General features: G+C 36.5%; 2 protein-coding genes across 2 annotated transcripts; both read right to left on the reverse strand.

Annotated features, from left to right (window-relative positions):
* Positions 1 to 1,015: 1,015 nt before the first annotated feature.
* On the reverse strand, positions 1,016 to 15,358 carry LOC146167476 (uncharacterized). The gene is made up of 17 exons (XM_083380704.1): positions 15,065 to 15,358; positions 14,484 to 14,609; positions 13,842 to 14,018; positions 12,542 to 12,676; positions 12,181 to 12,313; positions 11,859 to 12,021; positions 10,616 to 10,764; positions 9,905 to 10,056; positions 9,257 to 9,401; positions 7,869 to 8,039; positions 7,103 to 7,225; positions 5,334 to 5,507; positions 4,815 to 4,953; positions 4,110 to 4,165; positions 3,701 to 3,823; positions 2,930 to 3,049; positions 1,016 to 2,428 (listed from the first exon to the last, which is right to left on the reverse strand). The coding sequence occupies exons 1-17, from the start codon at positions 15,356 to 15,358 to the stop codon at positions 1,947 to 1,949; spliced, it is 2,862 nt and encodes a 953-aa protein (XP_083236830.1). The 3' UTR covers positions 1,016 to 1,946.
* Positions 15,359 to 15,482: 124 nt separating this feature from the next.
* On the reverse strand, positions 15,483 to 16,453 carry LOC146167477 (histone-lysine N-methyltransferase SETMAR-like). Its single transcript, XM_083380711.1, has one exon. It carries the CDS (start codon positions 16,356 to 16,358, stop codon positions 15,498 to 15,500), a length of 861 nt encoding a protein of 286 aa, XP_083236837.1. The 5' UTR covers positions 16,359 to 16,453; the 3' UTR covers positions 15,483 to 15,497.
* Between the last annotated feature and the right edge of the window lie 885 nt (positions 16,454 to 17,338).

Here is a 17,338-nt window from a genome sequence, read left to right on the forward strand (position 1 = left end):
ACAAAACGCTTAGCATGACACGCATACGCGTTGTTCAATTTTTCAAATAACTGTAGACTAGGGCAGCAGTACAACTGCACCGAATTAAGAGATTACGGGTAGCATCTCAACAGGGCAATGACGAAGGGTGGGGTAAACAGTTGGGAGCATAAAATTTTGTTTTCGTTGTTTCTACTATATTGCAAAAATTAAAAAAATCGTTCTGTGCACATTGCAACGGCTGACCTGTTTCAAACTCGCCATCTGATCAGTTAAGTTAGGGTTATTAAAATGGATTGAACCACGGAAGGGGGAGCACTTGGCTTATTTTACGATGGAAAAATTTACTCCGCGTCGCCAAGCGCAAAAATGTATAAAAAACGCAGCAAGAAAGTAAGGATTATATAATTTTATATATATATCAGGGTTGTTCAAAAAAACACTTTTTGTCAAATTTCAGTGGGGACCCCCTGGAATTGTTAGGTTGCGTCTAAAAACCCCACAAACCAAATCTGAGCACGTTTGGTTTAGTACTGACGTAATAGCTATAAATACATCTGTTTTGCAGTAAAAAAAGTGAGTAGTCATGGTACAAATGTCACATTTCAACAACATTTGTTAGGCTGTTTTGTACGAAAAATGGCTTTTTAGCACATTTTTTTGAACTTTAGATAAGTAATTGAAGTAAGTGAGTGAGGACTAAATGCACTATTTTATTAATTTGATGTCATGTGTGCTGCATCTACTTTATTTAAAAATTTTAAGCCATTTTTCATACAAAACAGCTTATCAAATGTTGTTGAAATATGACTGCAAAACAGGTTTATTTATGGCTATTCAATTGCAAAGCAATGCAAAAAAAGAAGAAAAAAAAATTTTTTTTAAAGGGAGGACAATTTATTTTTTTCAAAAATTTTAGACCAAATCTGAATTTTCTAAAAATAAAAAATAAAAATTGACGTAGCACGGTCAATACTGAACCAAACGTGCTCAGATTTGGTTTGTGTTTTTTTTAGACGCAACCTAACAATTCCAGGGTCCCCATTGAATTTGACAAAAAAGTGTTTTTTTGAACAACCCTGATATATATATATATATAATATTCAAATCCTGACCAGTTATTGCCACTGAAATCTGTCTAAATCAAGGCGGAATCGTGATTGACGTTTGAAATAAGCTTTGCGCGCAGAAAAGGCTCTGGAAACAAAGAAAAATATTCGAGATGTTTTGCGAATCTTCAGGACAATTGGCTTGCGGTAGGTTTTGCTGCTGTGGTTGGCAACCAAGGCTCTTATAAAGTGCCCTTAATTGGATTCGAAGCGATACCGCTTTAAGCGTGGCATTTTATACAATATAGAGGCTTTATTTTATAAAGATTTGTGGAGTTATGTTTAACGGCGGCATTTCGAAATCAAATTCTGCGTTTTCAAATATTTTTAGTTACATCTATCAAAATTTAATGTAGGTGCGTGATAACTGTCACGGCAAAACTTTGACTTAAAAAAAATCAATTTTATGAAGTATTCATTCGAATTAAGAGACTGATGATGCCGTGATTGGCGAAATATATTTCTCTTTTATAAACTAGAACCTATAGTGACTGATTTTGACTGAGACAAGAAAGTCTATACTGTTTTGTTTTATGAAGTAATGCGCATTTTACGCAACAAGGCAGCTGAGATATGTGGCCACTTAGGGTACATAGGGGTCTAAAGAACGGAAAACAGGTATAGCCAAATTGTGTGGAATGTAGACTAACTGTATTCTAACTTCGTTCACATGAAGTGACCAGGCCCTGTTAAGCACTATCGAGGCTGCGATCAGCAGTGACAAGCAGTGTCCATCCGTTTAAGTTATTCAGGTTACATGTCCACTTCAATAGCTATCACTTTCCTTGTTCTTACCGGGGTCATTTATTATAGGATTCGGTTGCTCGTTAGCAGCCAATTAACCCTAGGCGCATGATGTCAGGGCACTTCCGAGTTTTGCCGGTGGCTGGCCATGTGTGCCTTGTAAAAGCACTGCACGGAAAAGATCTCTTCGCACAGTTCGCACTGGTACAAGCGTAACCGCACGTTAGCCGGGTCGTCGCCATCTTGCTGCTGGCCGAACGCTGGAAGGGAAGACTTGTGGTTGTCCGCGCGGGGTTTGGACGCCTCAATTCCGGTAGGCGACTCCTTAACGGCCCTGATCTCGACAACAGGTTCGCCGTCGTTTTTACTGTTCGTCCTGCCGTCGGCTTCGGATTTTGCGTTTTTGTCCTTCGCCGCCGGGTTTTGATCGTCCGTTTTTGGCCGTTTCTGGCGGTCCTTTCGATGGTGCTTCTTGGTGTGGGCGCCTAGTAGGGCGGGCGATTTGAAGGTTTGACCGCATTGCTTGCATCTGCTCGGGTTCTCGCTTTCTTCGCGACTTGCTTTGCTCGCAGGATCGCTCGTCTTCTTCGTTTTCTCTGCGGCAGCGGGTTAGAATAACGTTTTAAAAGTCTCCAGGTTAGGTATGTTTTTTTGTTTGGTTGGACGTTGAACAAATAGCACAGCGAAAAAAACAGGTTCGCTGTAGCTCAACTGAATGCTTTTTTAACGGGATTGTGACTATCAGTGTATTGAAGAACAGCAGATTGGGTATGGGGCAAGTCGTTACGTAAAAATAACATAATTCAAGTTATGAAGGGTAAATATGCTGTTGCTACCAGGCATATAAAGTGTACTAAAAAGAAGCTCTTCCGGTACTAATTTATTTATTTGTTTATTTCAATAGGTAAATGAATACCTGAAAAGCTTCTTTTAGTATATAAACGTCAAATTTAATAAATAATATAGCAATAGCATTGCTATCCTCTAATTAAAAAATGCTTCCAAAATTCGTATTATGAAGTTCAATTTAGTGTCGTGTCTCACATATTCCCAGTTACGTAATCAAAACAGAAAACCAAAAAGGAAGGCGGCCTAACCTCCGTTGGTAGCTCTTTCGACGTCGGCGTGCATTTTCTTGATGTGGAAGCGCAAGTTTCGTTCTTTCCAGAACTTTTTGGAGCAGTGAGGGCACAAGTGCGTTTTCTCCAACTCCGAGTCTAAGCAAAATGTAGCACGATGTTGAACGTTACGACGCTTGTCTGATACTAAAGCGGCACATTACGGGTTAAAACGAAGTACTAAAAAGAGCGATCGTGACATCATTAAGTGCTCTTCTTTCGAATGGACGATCTTATTATTCCAATTGAAATTTGAACTGAACATTCACATATGAACATTTGAACTGGAATAATAAGATCGTCCATACGAAAGAACAAGACAATATTATATATGCCATATTGACGAAAAGTGTGCTCTTGGTATGCCTTGGGTAGTTTCCTTTGAATCCTTATTAATCGGTCATTATAAACCATTAGTATTTAGTTATCATTTGTTATGTCATTTCCTATGCGCAAAAACTATTGAAGCCCATGTAGATTTGTAATGTATGTGATGTGTACGAATGCGTAAGGGCCTAAGAAATAAGAACAAAAAGTACGTCGGTTTTGAAATTTCTGATTAATTTGACAATGGTTTTAATAAAACTATAGTATATAGTAACTTAATGGTGTCATCAGATACTATTTGTAAGCTTTGGCGTCGTTTAACAAATCACTTTAGAGCTCGTGCTTTTTTTACCAAAATTATTTACTAACAAGATTAAACATTTTGGTAGACTTTCGCAATTCGTTACTACTAAACTTTCGTACCGTCCGACTTTTTCCGTTTGTTCGGCTCTTCGATCACTGATTGGCTGCGTTCTTTCCGCTTGGTTGCCTTGCGGTCGTGCTGCGCCAGAGACGAGCTTCGCTTGACTGGTTTCTTCGGTGTTTCTGCGTTAACGCGCAAACACGTAAACCAAAACGCAATGTTGAACTAAATCTCAAAGAGACAACAGTGAGTATTATATTTGCGACACCATTAAAGACGAATGTGAAAACGCTATACACCCACACGGTTAGTATTTCATCTACAATAACATCTAGAAATAAAAAAGAGGGGTCGTAAACACCTAAAGCGGACACGGCAAATGAATCTAAAATAGCAAGCAACTCGTGGTTGAATTAAGGAAATAGAAATAATAAACATAGATGTTTTTAACTGTTTTCGACAACTCACCAACTCTATTCTTCTTGTTTACATCTTTGCCGACGTGAGCCGATGTATCTGCATCTCTGAATATCGAAAAATACACGTAAATTAGCGAGGTTTCACAAAAAAGGGAATCGGGGGATACGTCGGTTAGCAGGGATTTAAGAAGTTGTACGTTTACCTCCAAAGTGGTAAGTTTATTTTTATAGAAAGAGCTTTAATGAGCCAGTAAACAGGAAAACACGGTATGCATACAACTAAAAAAAATATGTTTAACAAACAATGTGAGCAGCCTTTTTAAATAGCCAAGGCAAATTTCACAGAATATATAACCAAGGAAGAAAAACAAGTTTTCACATAACTCAGTGTTTCTCAGCCTTTTATGGCTAGCGGCACCCCTCAGAAATAATGAATAGATTGCGGGACCCCTACAAGATTTTTCCATAGGTAATTTACTAAACTAACAAATCATAAACGGAACTGAAACAACACACATCAACTCTACATAACGTAGGAAGTTATAATTGGATTTATTCCACTACAATCTTACACAAAAAGAGCAAAAATCAGATTCTCAAAGAATCTCAAATATCTCTCGGCACCCTTGCGCATCAGAAATGGCACACCAGGGTGCCGCGGCAACCCAGTTGAGAACCACTGACATAACTCACAATTAATCATTCGTTTATCATTGTAAATCACTAGAAGTGAAACTTTAAGAAAGTGTCTTACCTATGATTTTCATCCGAGGAGACATCGTCCTCCGGAGGAGACATTTCCTCTTCGGAGTGGGATGGGAGGGCGTCAGAGGCGTTGAAGGATTGGTCTCCGTGGTTTGGTGCAATCAGCTCAGTGTTGGAAATCACCCAACCTGAAATAAACCATGGAAACAAACAGGTTCAGACGTTTAATTACAATATTAAAGATATTTAGAGCCACGTAGGACAGCAGTTTGAAGTTTACATTGTGGACATAAAATTTAATGTGTTGTTAAATGTTGCCACTTAATATTTGTAATTCAAAACAGTAAGCGCGCAACTTAAAAAGGAGTATGATTTTTTTAATTCCACAATGATACGGCAAGCGGCAGCAAAAGGTAAAAAGTGATTTCTGCAATATGCACGAAAAATGCTTCGGATTAATTTAACATATGTTAGCCTCACTTAGTCCCCACAACAATATTAAACGTTTATCGTAAACGGCATGATACGGTAAAGAGGCTTGAAAACCCAAGTAGCGAAGTTAACCTACCGGTGATGTCCTGGTCCGATGCGAGCGCTTCTTCCAGGATTTCGCACACAGGAAAGAGACTGTGGATCTTGAGGCGCTTGGCGGCGGTGATAATCTCGTGCACGCTCTTAATGCTGTCGCCCACCACCACCTCCGACGTGTAGATATAGTCGAGGACCAAGCTCAACGCGGAGGCTGCGGGTTCAGGCAAAAACATTATTGCATGAGAAACGCATGCTTTCGTTGTATTACGTTTGTTTGGGCATAGTAGTGACGTCATTTGGTATGGGATCGGATTGCGATATTTTTTTGTCCAAACTACAAAAAAAAATCGGGTATCGTATCGGAATTTAAATGTAAAGTATCGGACATCTCGTATTACCACAATTAATATACAAAATAATCTAGCGGGAACACTGTTGGTGGGGAAACGCATGCTTCCTCGTGGTTTACTCAGTCCGGTGTTTTAAGCCAGTGTTTCTTAAACTGGTGAATGGTTCACCCCAAGGTGAACAAAATTTGATACTTACAAGGATTTGTTCCAAGAAGCAAGGTTACGGATGATTAAAGCTCTCACGGCATTAAAGCTAGTATCGATACCAGGGTGAAACTGGTGCCGATCTGATGCCTAATATAGCAATTACTGCCGATTTTGCGACCCAACGCAGTGATTTTTTCTTAAAAAGGTAAATTTATCAATAAATATAGGTTGACAACAATGCAACTACGCTTCTTACATCTAAGGCAAATTTTGACCCAAAGATCTGAAAATCTTCCTTTGAACGTTTGAATTTAATCTATTTTGTCTGTTTGGGCATAGGATAATGACACCATTTAGTATCGGATGGCGATTGTCCAAAATATCGGTATTTGTATCCAAATAAAATGTACCCATTTATCACCACGGTCAATTTAGAAAATATTCTAAATTAAGACTTGCAAAGCCTATTTTTTCCGGAATGAAGCCATATTTTATCTTTACTACCAGGAAAAAGCAACTTTGGAAACTTCTCGACCAACGTTTTCTTTTCAAGTATAGACAACGCTGCTTCCTATCGCTTAGCATGGCTGGTAGCTTAGCGCCAGTTTGTGTATGTGTTACAGAAACCCGGTTACACATGACAAAATTTGCCTCCCGATATTTAATACATATTTTTGAATGCTTTGTTCTCCGAATGCTTTGCGTTTTAAGTTAAGTTAAAGTCACTTTTGCTTTATTTAGAAGTTAAAGTCACTTTTTGCTTTATAGAAACAAGGGTTTCTCAAGCGGGACTCTTGTTCAACTAGATAGTTACGTTCGTCTAATTCGACGAATTAAAGCGATATTTATCTTTATTCTAAGTTGCGACATGCCTGTGTCTCTTAATTTAAGTTCTAATCTAATTTATGATTTTACTGGAAACTACTAATCTTGGTGCAAAATCCTTGGCATTTTTATATTGGACAATAAGACGAATTCAATTATTTTAGTTCAGGTTTTGTTAAATTTCTAGTTTTCGCAATTTTTCTTAATTCTAGTTCTAATTTAAAATGAGAAAAAAAAACTTCTTAACGTGCAACTCTACCATGGAGCGATCTTCGATGGACACGAGCTTACGTTGTTTTAATTAATCGTCATTTATTTAACTGAGGATTGTTTTAAATATTCGTCATTTATTAAACTAACCGAGGATATTCACATGACTTCATAGAACTGTTCTGAGGCGCCAGTGACGTATTTTTCAGAATGTTAAAAGTCTATGCAAGGGGCCACAATCCATATAGGTTTAGTTTAGGATCGCGGGTCTCACCTGTGATTCCCTGAAGCTCGATGAAGCTGAGCGGCGTCTGTTTGATCTCTTCCGAAGCGAAAAGGGTGTGGAAGAAGTCACTGCAAGCGACCAGGAGCGATTTGTGCGCCTTGAATGCTTCTCCTGGGATAAAAGCATTATATTTGAAGTCGGGTTGTGCCTTTGGAGGCCGACAAAAGGATGTCAGTTTCCGTTGGAACTGTTTAGTTATGATCAGAATCAATGCTCAACATGCGAGTAATTTATACATATGGCGAGCGTAAAGGAATTGGATCAGTGCTGTACCTTCTGTCAATACATTTATTTTTAAAAATTATTTTTTGACTTGAACTGCTATTTTGAAGACTTGGGCGGGACCGAAGTTGTTTTATAGATAGCTCGGTCGTAAATAAAGCGGTTTAAAAGAATTGACTGCAACACAGATTATTTCTAGATCCATAAAAGATAAAACAAAAACAATAAACGATTAAACAAAAAATAGAAAAAATACAAAAGCAAAACGAAACGGATAAAGTAAACCATAGAAACGTTTGGTTTTCTGGTAATAGTAACAAGAATGGAAAAAAGGGCAAAAAACATTACAGAGCTGTTTTATCCTAGTTAATTGGCTCTTCTAGACAAAGTTGTTTTTTTTTTGGTTTTCTTATGTGATAAAACATTTTGGTTCCTAATGTTGATTAAAGTGACCAAAATCTCCATCGAAAAATGTTTGGACCTTCTAAAATTTTGGGCTTATTATGAAATGTAGCCGTTTGTTTGCTGGTACCTTGAGCGGCCAGCGTGATGTCGCAAAGCATGCCGAGGTCGCGCTGTTGTCGCAGCGAGCGCAGAATGTGCAGCGAGTGGTTGTTCTCGACCTTGCTGTGCGGATGATGTTGCTGCTGGTGCCGAGCAATGTCGTCCTCGAGTGGCAGACACGTGCTGTCCGCAGCCGCGTCTGAAAAGATCGATGGAAGGTTTCAGTTTAGGGTTGGCCTTAAATTAAAGATTTGCCCTCGCCAGTCGGTCGAGTGTCTACAAATCGGCACTCACCCGGACGAAAAAACCCTCGTCGCAGCAAGTTTTGTCGTATCAAATTGTTTTTCCAATAATTATAATTTAACTGGCATTTCTATATTTCGGTTGGCGTTTTTGCAATAATTGGACTTCAATCTGTGACATCGTAATTTGTGGCTGTTTGCGGCATTGTTTAATTCGATGGTTATCAATAGGGCGTTGTTTTTTATTTGGACAAAATTTGAACTAAAAATAATTTACTTTGAAACATATTAACTTATTGGGAATACATTGAATGCATTGTGGTGTAAATTGTAAAGGATTGTATAAGTGTCTTGGCGTCGTTAATCACTTGATTTTGATGTTTTACTGGCGACCAGTGGAACACAAATCCGTTATTCTTTCGGGTTCTGCAAAACTCTTGAATATGTTTAGTTGATATTGTGGCATTTCAAAAAGACAAACAACTATGAAAAGGCCAAAGAAAAACAAGACATTGTTATTTTAGAAACTTGTTAAGTAACAGGTAAAAGATTTGCAAAAAATTAAAGGACCTAGCTTGCGACCTGGGCTAAATACCAGTAAAAATAATTAAAAAAATTAATTCTCATTCTTAGTGTTTGCATATTCGGTAAATTATTAATATTTGGTTTATTAGTGTAAAACATTAATACATAGCTTCAGCATCTAGCAATGTTAGACAAAATTTGACATAACTTTTACATCATGATATATTTTATTGTTTGTTTACCCCACAACGTATAACCAATTTGAAACAAAAATGCCAGTAAACTATCCTATTGGTTAACGACCGGCGTCATAAAGGGTATTTTCATTTAAGCAATGTTCATTATTTTTACGACGAAATCGGTATGACTGTAAATACTACGAACTTGAAAGGATATATACGCCGGAATTTATCGTTAATCTTATACACCCCCGACCAGTTGGACGAGATAAACCGCATTTAGTGCTGTAGACAAGGCAATTCGAGCATCTTTTGGTTTCTGTTACTAAATTCTTATTCAATGCTATGTGACATCGATCGTAAACAACGCTGCAGAATATCAAAAGTTGATTCCAACTTACCTGCAACTGAATTGATTAGGGCGATGTGTACTAATAAAAGTTAAGCGCTCAAACAAATGTAAAGTTTACCTTGCAGTGAAAGAGGTGGATCGTATTGTGTCTCGGCCTCCTTGGTCTTGATCTTAAAGTAGGTTCCTACCGTTTTGGCGGGCACCCGGTACTGGGACATAAAGTTTTTCGTCTTTCTCCTGTATCTGTACTGGGTAGTTTCGTCCTGACGGAAGTATTACACAGATATAGGTCATTTTTTGACACCGGAAATGGCCATGTGCCTTTTGTGGGTTAATCACATCCCCTTATATTTTTTTAGTTTCTGAAAAAGCATTGTTACTTAAATACTTACTGTCAGGCTAGATTTTTTAGATCATTTTTACACAACTAGGCACATACCGAGGGCTCAAACGAATATACCAGGTCAGTATATATCATAAATATTTTATGGCTACAAATAATACACATACAGATTTATTGTTGATTGTGAAATAAATCAAGGCAAAGATTTTGGGTAACCGTTTTAATCTCTAAACAACAAATTAAAAAAATGATTTTTGAGTTTCCACTTTTCAATGCGAAGGTTATCTTTTTCATAAATTTAAAATTCGCTTCATGTAAAGTACAACAGTCTTAAGTCGTTAAGCATTAACGTGGCACAAATATTCCAGCTCTGGTTGAGGTTCCCCGGACAGAAAACGTACGACGCCTAACAAACGCCAATACCTTCATTTCTGCAGTGTTCTGAATGTCGACATCGGCAGTTTTCAGGTCGGCCGTTTGCGTTGAGATCGAAATCGCTTGTTGTTGAACTGGTGGATCCGAAAGTTTCACTTCAACTTTATCGGGATTCACTTCAGCCGTCATATGCGGTGATTCTACAATAAGCGTTAACTTTAGATTTCGGAGTCACTTTGGCGTGCTGTGCAATTTAGCTGCACGGCCGTTATACGGAGACAGAAAAAGTTTTAGGGTTGAAAAATTCACCCATTTTTCCAGTAAGTGTTGCCAGATTTATATTATGTATTTGTTATCGAAATAAAAACTTAAAATTTCGACAAACCAAACATTGGTAGTTTAAACTTAAAAAAAATAAGAATAATTTTACTTATATAATAGCATTATTTTTTTTTTCGTTTTTTTATCTTAGTTGCACTTGTTTTGTAGCGGTCGCTTTAGAATGCAGCATTTCGCTTTACTTTCCCTGCTATTTCGCGAGTGTCAGAGACTGAGAGATTGAAAAGAAACCGCTCAACACAGTACGATTTTTGAAGTTATACGAAAGTTTGAGGCGGTCCGCCAGACAATTAGTTTTAAAAAGAGTTATTTTTTTACAAACCTAGCCATACAGACAAGTGCGGTAAAAAACTAATTGTCATTCTACTAAAATCCACCAACATATTACGAAACTTTTACCAAGCAAGCATGTTTAGTTACCTTCGTGTGGCGAAAAGTGACTGATGACGCGGTTTTTGTTGAGGTGTTCGAAAATCTCCTGGTTGCGCCGTTTATTGCGCGGCTCGAAGCTGCTCGTCTGCGCCTCCCAGTGTTCGTCGTTGGTGCTGACGTCAGTAGTGGGTCGAGCGCTGCGTAAGAAAATGGGTTAACGTTCTTGTGCCTTTACCTGCCAATAAATCTCGTATCTCTCCTGTTTGGAACTTTATCGTAATTCGTTGGACCGCTTACTTACTGTTTATGTGTGGGTCAGATAGATCAAAAATTGTTGAAGATTTGGTCGATAGTGTATTGCTGAATTCATTTACTGCAATGTTTTTTATAGCATTGTAATAAAGCAAAGACATTGTACGTACGCTCTCTTTTTTTTTTTCATAATTAAAACAAAAACACGGAATATATAACGGTCTGTTAAACAGTAAAAGTAGAATACCCTTTAGTCCACACAGTCAATGTTTTTGTTTATGTTTGTTATGAAACGGAAACCAACAAATTGAGGTTAAAAATCAGGGAAAACAAGCCGTCCTTAGGCTATTACATTGGGTAAGTATTTGTAAGCGTATTTCATTAGCAAATAAATTGTCTAAATCCCTATTTTTAAAGGCACATTTTAAATATTTATTAAACCAGGGTTAAAATCCAAAAAATATGCTTTAGGTAAAAGTGTCCGTAAGCAAAAACTAGTTATTGTTCTTACACCCACATGACAAATTAACTTAAATGCCAAACACTTAGCGTCAATTCATTCAATTGTTGCGTAAAAAAAAACGAATTAAACAATCGCATCAAACATTGCAAACAGCTTAAACCGGACACATGATAGTTAAGTAAACGCATTAAAGCAGAACGCCAGGTTAAATCATGGCGAAAACAATAGGGTTAACCTGTGGTTCCCAACTAGGGGGAAATACGCCACTAGGGGGGGGGTGTAATTTGTACAGGGGAATTTGTGTCGCAATATTAATCTCTTACTGGTTGTCTGTGCTATGTGTTATTTCTGCATATGAAACATAGTACAAAGAGGAATATTAGAGGCTGTAGAGCTTATAATCGAGAGTTTAATTTCTGTTCTAAGAATTACATAAAAATATTAATGTAAACAATATTTTCGCAAACTAAACTTGTAGGGGGGAGTTAGATTTGAATATTTACTGTAAGGTTTGGAACCACTGGGATAAACTATAACTATGTATCACTAGAATAAATTGTATGAGGAAAATTTTACCTGGTCTCTGCATTTTCATCTGGTTCAGGAGGTAGATTATGTTCTATTGTTTCCATGGGGATGACAGGGTACTCATCAAGGTCCATCTTCAAGTCCGGCGCATTTTCTTCTTCATCACTCTCGACCTTGTTTCTGGAGTAAGGCTCCGAAGGATGAACAAAGGCTAAAAACACAATTTGGGTGTCATGTTTTGGGTTTCGTGTAAATACGATTTTTGCCTTTTTGTAAAGCAAAGAGGCAAAGCAAATGTAACATCGCAAATTAAACTGAGAGAAAACAAATTAGTTTTTATCTTGAGTTTTAAAAAAGTTAATCTATTAACCTTCCACTTTGTCTGGAAGTTTGTAGGTAACTTCTGGCTGGGTTGACTCTAGATATTCCAACCTATTGAGTTCGGCTTGTCGTTTCTTCAACTTTTCTTCTAACTGTTCTAACGCACCCAGGCTCTCTTCATCCTAGATATAAAAATTCAATATTGTAAAAAAAGTATTGCTTTAAAAAAAATTAAATCCGTGGCATAGAGATAGTAATTAGTTGAGTATTGAATAATTTACCATTGCTATATGTTAACATCAAAAATTGATAACAACTTACAAAAATAGATCAGAATACTGATAAATAAAAACAACACTATTTTTCGGAAGAACCTTTAAACTTAAAAGTGTTAAATAAAAATGACAAACCAGCTCAATTTCTTCCTCTTCTATAACTTCTTCAATTTCTTCCTGTTGTTCCTGTTGTGATGCGGAAGGCTGATTATATTTGGCAATATCATCATCTGTTGAAAACCTTCTTCTTGGGGAAGAACCAGATTCACCCTTATAGAAAATATTTTAGTTTAAAAATGAAATTTATTTTGAAACAGTTATACATCAAGTACAGCAACAGCAAACACATGTGCAGTAATATCGCAGTTAGTTCACCACTTAGCAGTTTGTGTGCAAACCTATGAGGTGGTTAATGCAAACTTAGTAATTCTTAATTATAAATACAGCATTATATCCATGTTTATTGTTCATATATATATATAATAGAAGGCCTAGATCTTATGCAGGAAAAAATTTAAACTAAACCTTTGCTACTGTAAGCACCAAAACTTTAACAGTGGAAGTAAAATACACAAAATATGTAACTTTCCGTCAGACTTTTTTTTCTAGTTAAAAATTCATAAATATTTTAGACCATGGTTCAGGGGGAGCAGAATGATAAGTCAGATGATTAATCGGACATTGACTCTGGAAACGAGGTAATAAATACAGAATGTGGTGGTAGGTGCCAACGTAGAGATTGTGCATTATAAATACAAAGATATGCATATGGAATATATATATATATATATAGAAGGCTTAAATCAGGCAAACTGAAGACGCTAATCCTTAGGGCTAATGTAGAGGTGTCAAACCTTGTTGACAGTTGCATAAACATTCTGCATTAGTTTTGTCATCACAAGTAAGGTAGTAAGTTATGTAATTTAAAAAAACGTGCTGTCTTGAACAAATTGGTTTGCAATTTTGCAACGAAGATGCGTTTACCTCTGGGAGTGTGAAAAAGTTGGGTTTCTATGGTTTAAGTTAGCAAAGCAAAATGAAATACATATTGATCAAGATCCGGCTGAAATGACTATTTGCGAAACTGTTATACATTTGTAAAAATAGCAAAAAAAAAGATTTAAATAGATAATTTGGCAGAAGTTGCCTTTTTGTATAAGCTTCTATTCACATAACATCTATGTAGTTCATATAATGTCAGGCAGTAATCATTTAGGTAAGTCATAATTAACAAATCTTAAATTTTAGCCCTACATTGTTGCTTGTTTAAATCTCCATTTGATGACATCAATAACTTTCAATGGTTATGTTTAATTCATTCTAGATATCAATATATTGCTGAGAAAGTTGAAACTAGTTGATTGACAATTGTTTGAAAACCTAATTGGGATATAAACTTAAATGGGATGTTACTGTATAGGTAATGATGACCAACCAAGGCAAGAGGATTCCTTGAGCGTGAGTGTGAATGTGAATGTTTTCTTGAGCGCATTGGCCAGTTGTGGTCAAGGTGGCGAATAGTTTGGTCAAGTTTTTGAAGTAGTCGCAGAGAAAATGTTGTATCCCATGTCGAGCGAAGCTTGTACAAGTCGGCTCGAATTTTTCCATCAGCCTTTATAGCAAATATATTTTGTAAGTAGAGGCATGTTGAAAAGTAGGATACATATACAGTAGCTCTACTCAAAACTAAATATTTTTACAATGTATAACTATATTGGAAAACAAAGAAGGAAATAAATAGAATTTCTAGTATTTTTTGGTTTTAATTAATCATTATCTCATTAAGCACAATACAGTATCTAAAGGTTAAAAGACAGAGATTAAACATAAAAAAACAAAGCCAGTTCTAAGGACCCTAATAATAGATTAATATATAAATAATTGTATTTGTCCAACAGTCACTTATATTCTTTGTAGATTGTAGAATTCATATTAAGGCAAAGTATTCTTATTGAACACTTCTGGTGACATTGTTTGCCATATATATATAGACTTTGCGATGTACTACGCCGTGACACTTTTGCATGTACATTATTTCTGCAAAGATTAAACTACTACATAAAACCATCAAAAGCACCTTTTCAAATATGTTCAGAAATGTTGTAATGAGATTTTTGCTAAACAGATTCATGTAAACATCACCAAAGTTCTTTACAATGGAATCGATCAGGTACAAGACTGGAAGCTTCCTCTTCAGTTGAACCTATTTAAATTTTGTAAATTAAACTTATTATGCTAATGCAGCGGAATTTTTTTTTTATTTGTTAAAACAGTGTTTTTTAACCGGTCATTTTGAAAACAGCATCGAATGCTTTTCAGCATAAATTTACTAAATTAGTAATAGTAAGAAAATACATTTGACATCACTTTTCTTACATAGAAAGACGCCAAACATACAACATATTTGCCAGCAAGAGTGTTATCCTTAATTTATATTTTATGTTGTTTTATACAGGGCATATACATATAAATCAAACTATGTAGTATATATTTTCAGTATGTGTATTGCTTGTCTTAATAGGTTTTTTGTAACCTGTCTAATACATATTCCTAACAAAAGTATACACTATACGGACTAGGCTTAAATAATCTAAACAATGACAGTACCTTGAAAATACAATATGAAAAAAATGTTAGATTGCTGTAAAGCAATGTTACCTTCATAAGTCTGGTTTCAATAATCTTGACAATATCAGAAGCGAAGTTCACATTTTCTTCTGCAAGGACCGTCAGCATGTTAATATGTGGCTTACTGTTAAATGTCAGCTCAGCCAAAGATGCCTGATACTCAGACAAGACAGAATCCATCTTGTATCGATTAATCAGCCAGTTTGCCCTACCAGTTATTAGTGAGTACTGAAGTACAGGTAAAATAATAGCAGTGTTAAGTAAAGCAAAAGTAAATAGATGCTGCATGTCTACAATCATTGTAAAAAAAGTAAAATAAAACATAAGCTTGTCTAAGTTTATAACTGAAATTTCAACCAAGGTCTAATAAATATGGCAATGTGTATATTCAAAATATGATGTATACATAAAACATCCTTATCACTTATTTTTTTAACAACTGCATTTCTGCCAACTGAGTAACTCATAGGTGGAAAAGAGTTTCATCGTATGGCAAATATCCAGTGCACTGAGGTGAACCACACAAGCAAACTTTTCTTCTTTTGCTCGAGTGTTCAGATTCTCGACCAGTGGTACCACCATAATGAAAGGTAAGCTCTTCTCGAGGAGCAATGTCCCGACATGCAAAGAGGGCTAGCTTGGGTACTACTGAGTCCACGCGAATCGGAATCATCACCAAATTTGGATCACAGCTGTGGTTAGCAAACCGGCCAGCATTTCCTTGTTGGACTGGGTCCACAAACGTTTCAGTGACATGACCGCTTGAAGTATGTTCACGAACAGTAATAATATAATTCATATCGGTTGGTAATTGTTTGCGAGTCCTTAAACAAGCCTCTTTCTTGTTTATCACTTCACCAGCATACTCGCACACAAACTGCCCACGAATAATAGGAACCGATGACCGCAAGCCAAATCCCTTCTTGGCACTGTTGAAAACTTCCAAAGGAATGCGAATCCCATTTTGTACTTCCCGATTGCTGCATCGTGGTCCGCACTTACACAGGGTGTTGCATTCAACGATTGGTGGTAAATTTTCCTTTAAATGACACTTGGAAAGGTTCTGCAAAACTTTTTGGCCGTCAGGTAAAATTCGGTAACTGGATCCGAAAAGTTGCAGACACGAGCACTCATTTCCACAGCGCGGTTGACTGCAGGCACAACCTTCATAAGAGATTTCTCTTGGGTCAATATCGCAGCTGTCACTTGGGATGTTGGATACTATGTAATTAAACTTTTGCTTTCTTAAGACGTCACACACATTGCTCTTTGCCAAAATTGAAATCTCCTCTTCTCCATTTGCCAGATCATAAAGGGAATGCATGGTACAAAAATTCTCTTGCCATTCGATACATATTTAATATTCAACAACTCTTATATCATTGTCAACAAATGCAACAGAGTTCTTTATTGTCTACAAATTTCTGTAAAAAGTATAACAGGTCAAACTCAGTTAATTATGTTACGATGTGACTTAGGTTTCACATCCTATATAGCTCCAGCACCCAGTCTGCAATCTTTGGCACGTACACACCCTATATTTTAGGAATTTGTTTGCACAGTACACACCCAAATAATACATTTTAATTAAAAAATGTTTATAAATCATGGTAGGACTCCTAATCTGTAGGTGGGTAAAAAACTTGATTACACACCTGTACACGGTCACCTAAAAGTTTTGCGCTGGACACCCGAGATATCGGCGTGAAGTACCATGAAATTCAGACAAGTCCAGTGGAATGAGTGGACTGCTCCCGCGCTATCAACTGTCGTTGGGATAACACTATAGGCAAGGTTAAGCAGACGTTTCAAACGTTGTACGAGGACACAAATAAAGCGAAAAAATAACACCATGTTTATATCATATTAACCAAAAAGCTATTAAATCAATCAATAAAACTCAAACTAACACACTTTTACATTTCAATAACTTCGCCAATATAAGTCTCTTAAGTTTGTTAATCCGGCCTCACAGGGCATATATTACGATAGAAATCAAACAAACCGAAACACTGCCAACTCCTCTTCAGAATAAAACTCAAAGTAATCTACCTTTTTTACAATTGCCATTTTTCTTACGATAATTATCTAGGATCTTTATAATTTAAATCTAGAAACATCTAGATTTTTTTATAAAGAAATTTAAAAAATAATCTAAAAATGATTTTGAAAACATTTAAAACATTTGGACAAAAAAAATCAACATTTAAAGCTTAATGCTGTATGCAATTGAATAAAGGGTCTTGCTTGAAGCTTTATCTAAGATTTTCTGTTTTAAAAAACATTTTACTGAACTTAACCAGT

The sequence above is a fragment of the Ascidiella aspersa genome, chromosome 1 (genome assembly GCF_963924565.1).
Source record: "Ascidiella aspersa chromosome 1, kaAscAspe10.2, whole genome shotgun sequence".
NCBI lineage: Eukaryota > Metazoa > Chordata > Ascidiacea > Phlebobranchia > Ascidiidae > Ascidiella > Ascidiella aspersa.

What these genes read in the sequence shown, in the direction of transcription:
- LOC146167476 (XM_083380704.1), bottom strand. Translation starts at nt 15,358, where the DNA reads ATGTTTTATTTTACTTTTTTTACAATGATTGTAGACATGCAGCATCTA. An exon ending in AAGAGGAAGAAATTGAGCTG is followed by an intron (nt 12,314 to 12,541) that starts GTTTGTCATTTT and finishes TTTTATATCTAG; the next exon opens with GATGAAGAGAGCCTGGGTGC. An exon ending in ATCGGACCAGGACATCACCG is followed by an intron (nt 4,954 to 5,333) that starts GTAGGTTAACTT and finishes GGTTTATTTCAG; the next exon opens with GTTGGGTGATTTCCAACACT.
- LOC146167477 (XM_083380711.1), bottom strand. Translation starts at nt 16,358, where the DNA reads ATGCATTCCCTTTATGATCTGGCAAATGGAGAAGAGGAGATTTCAATT.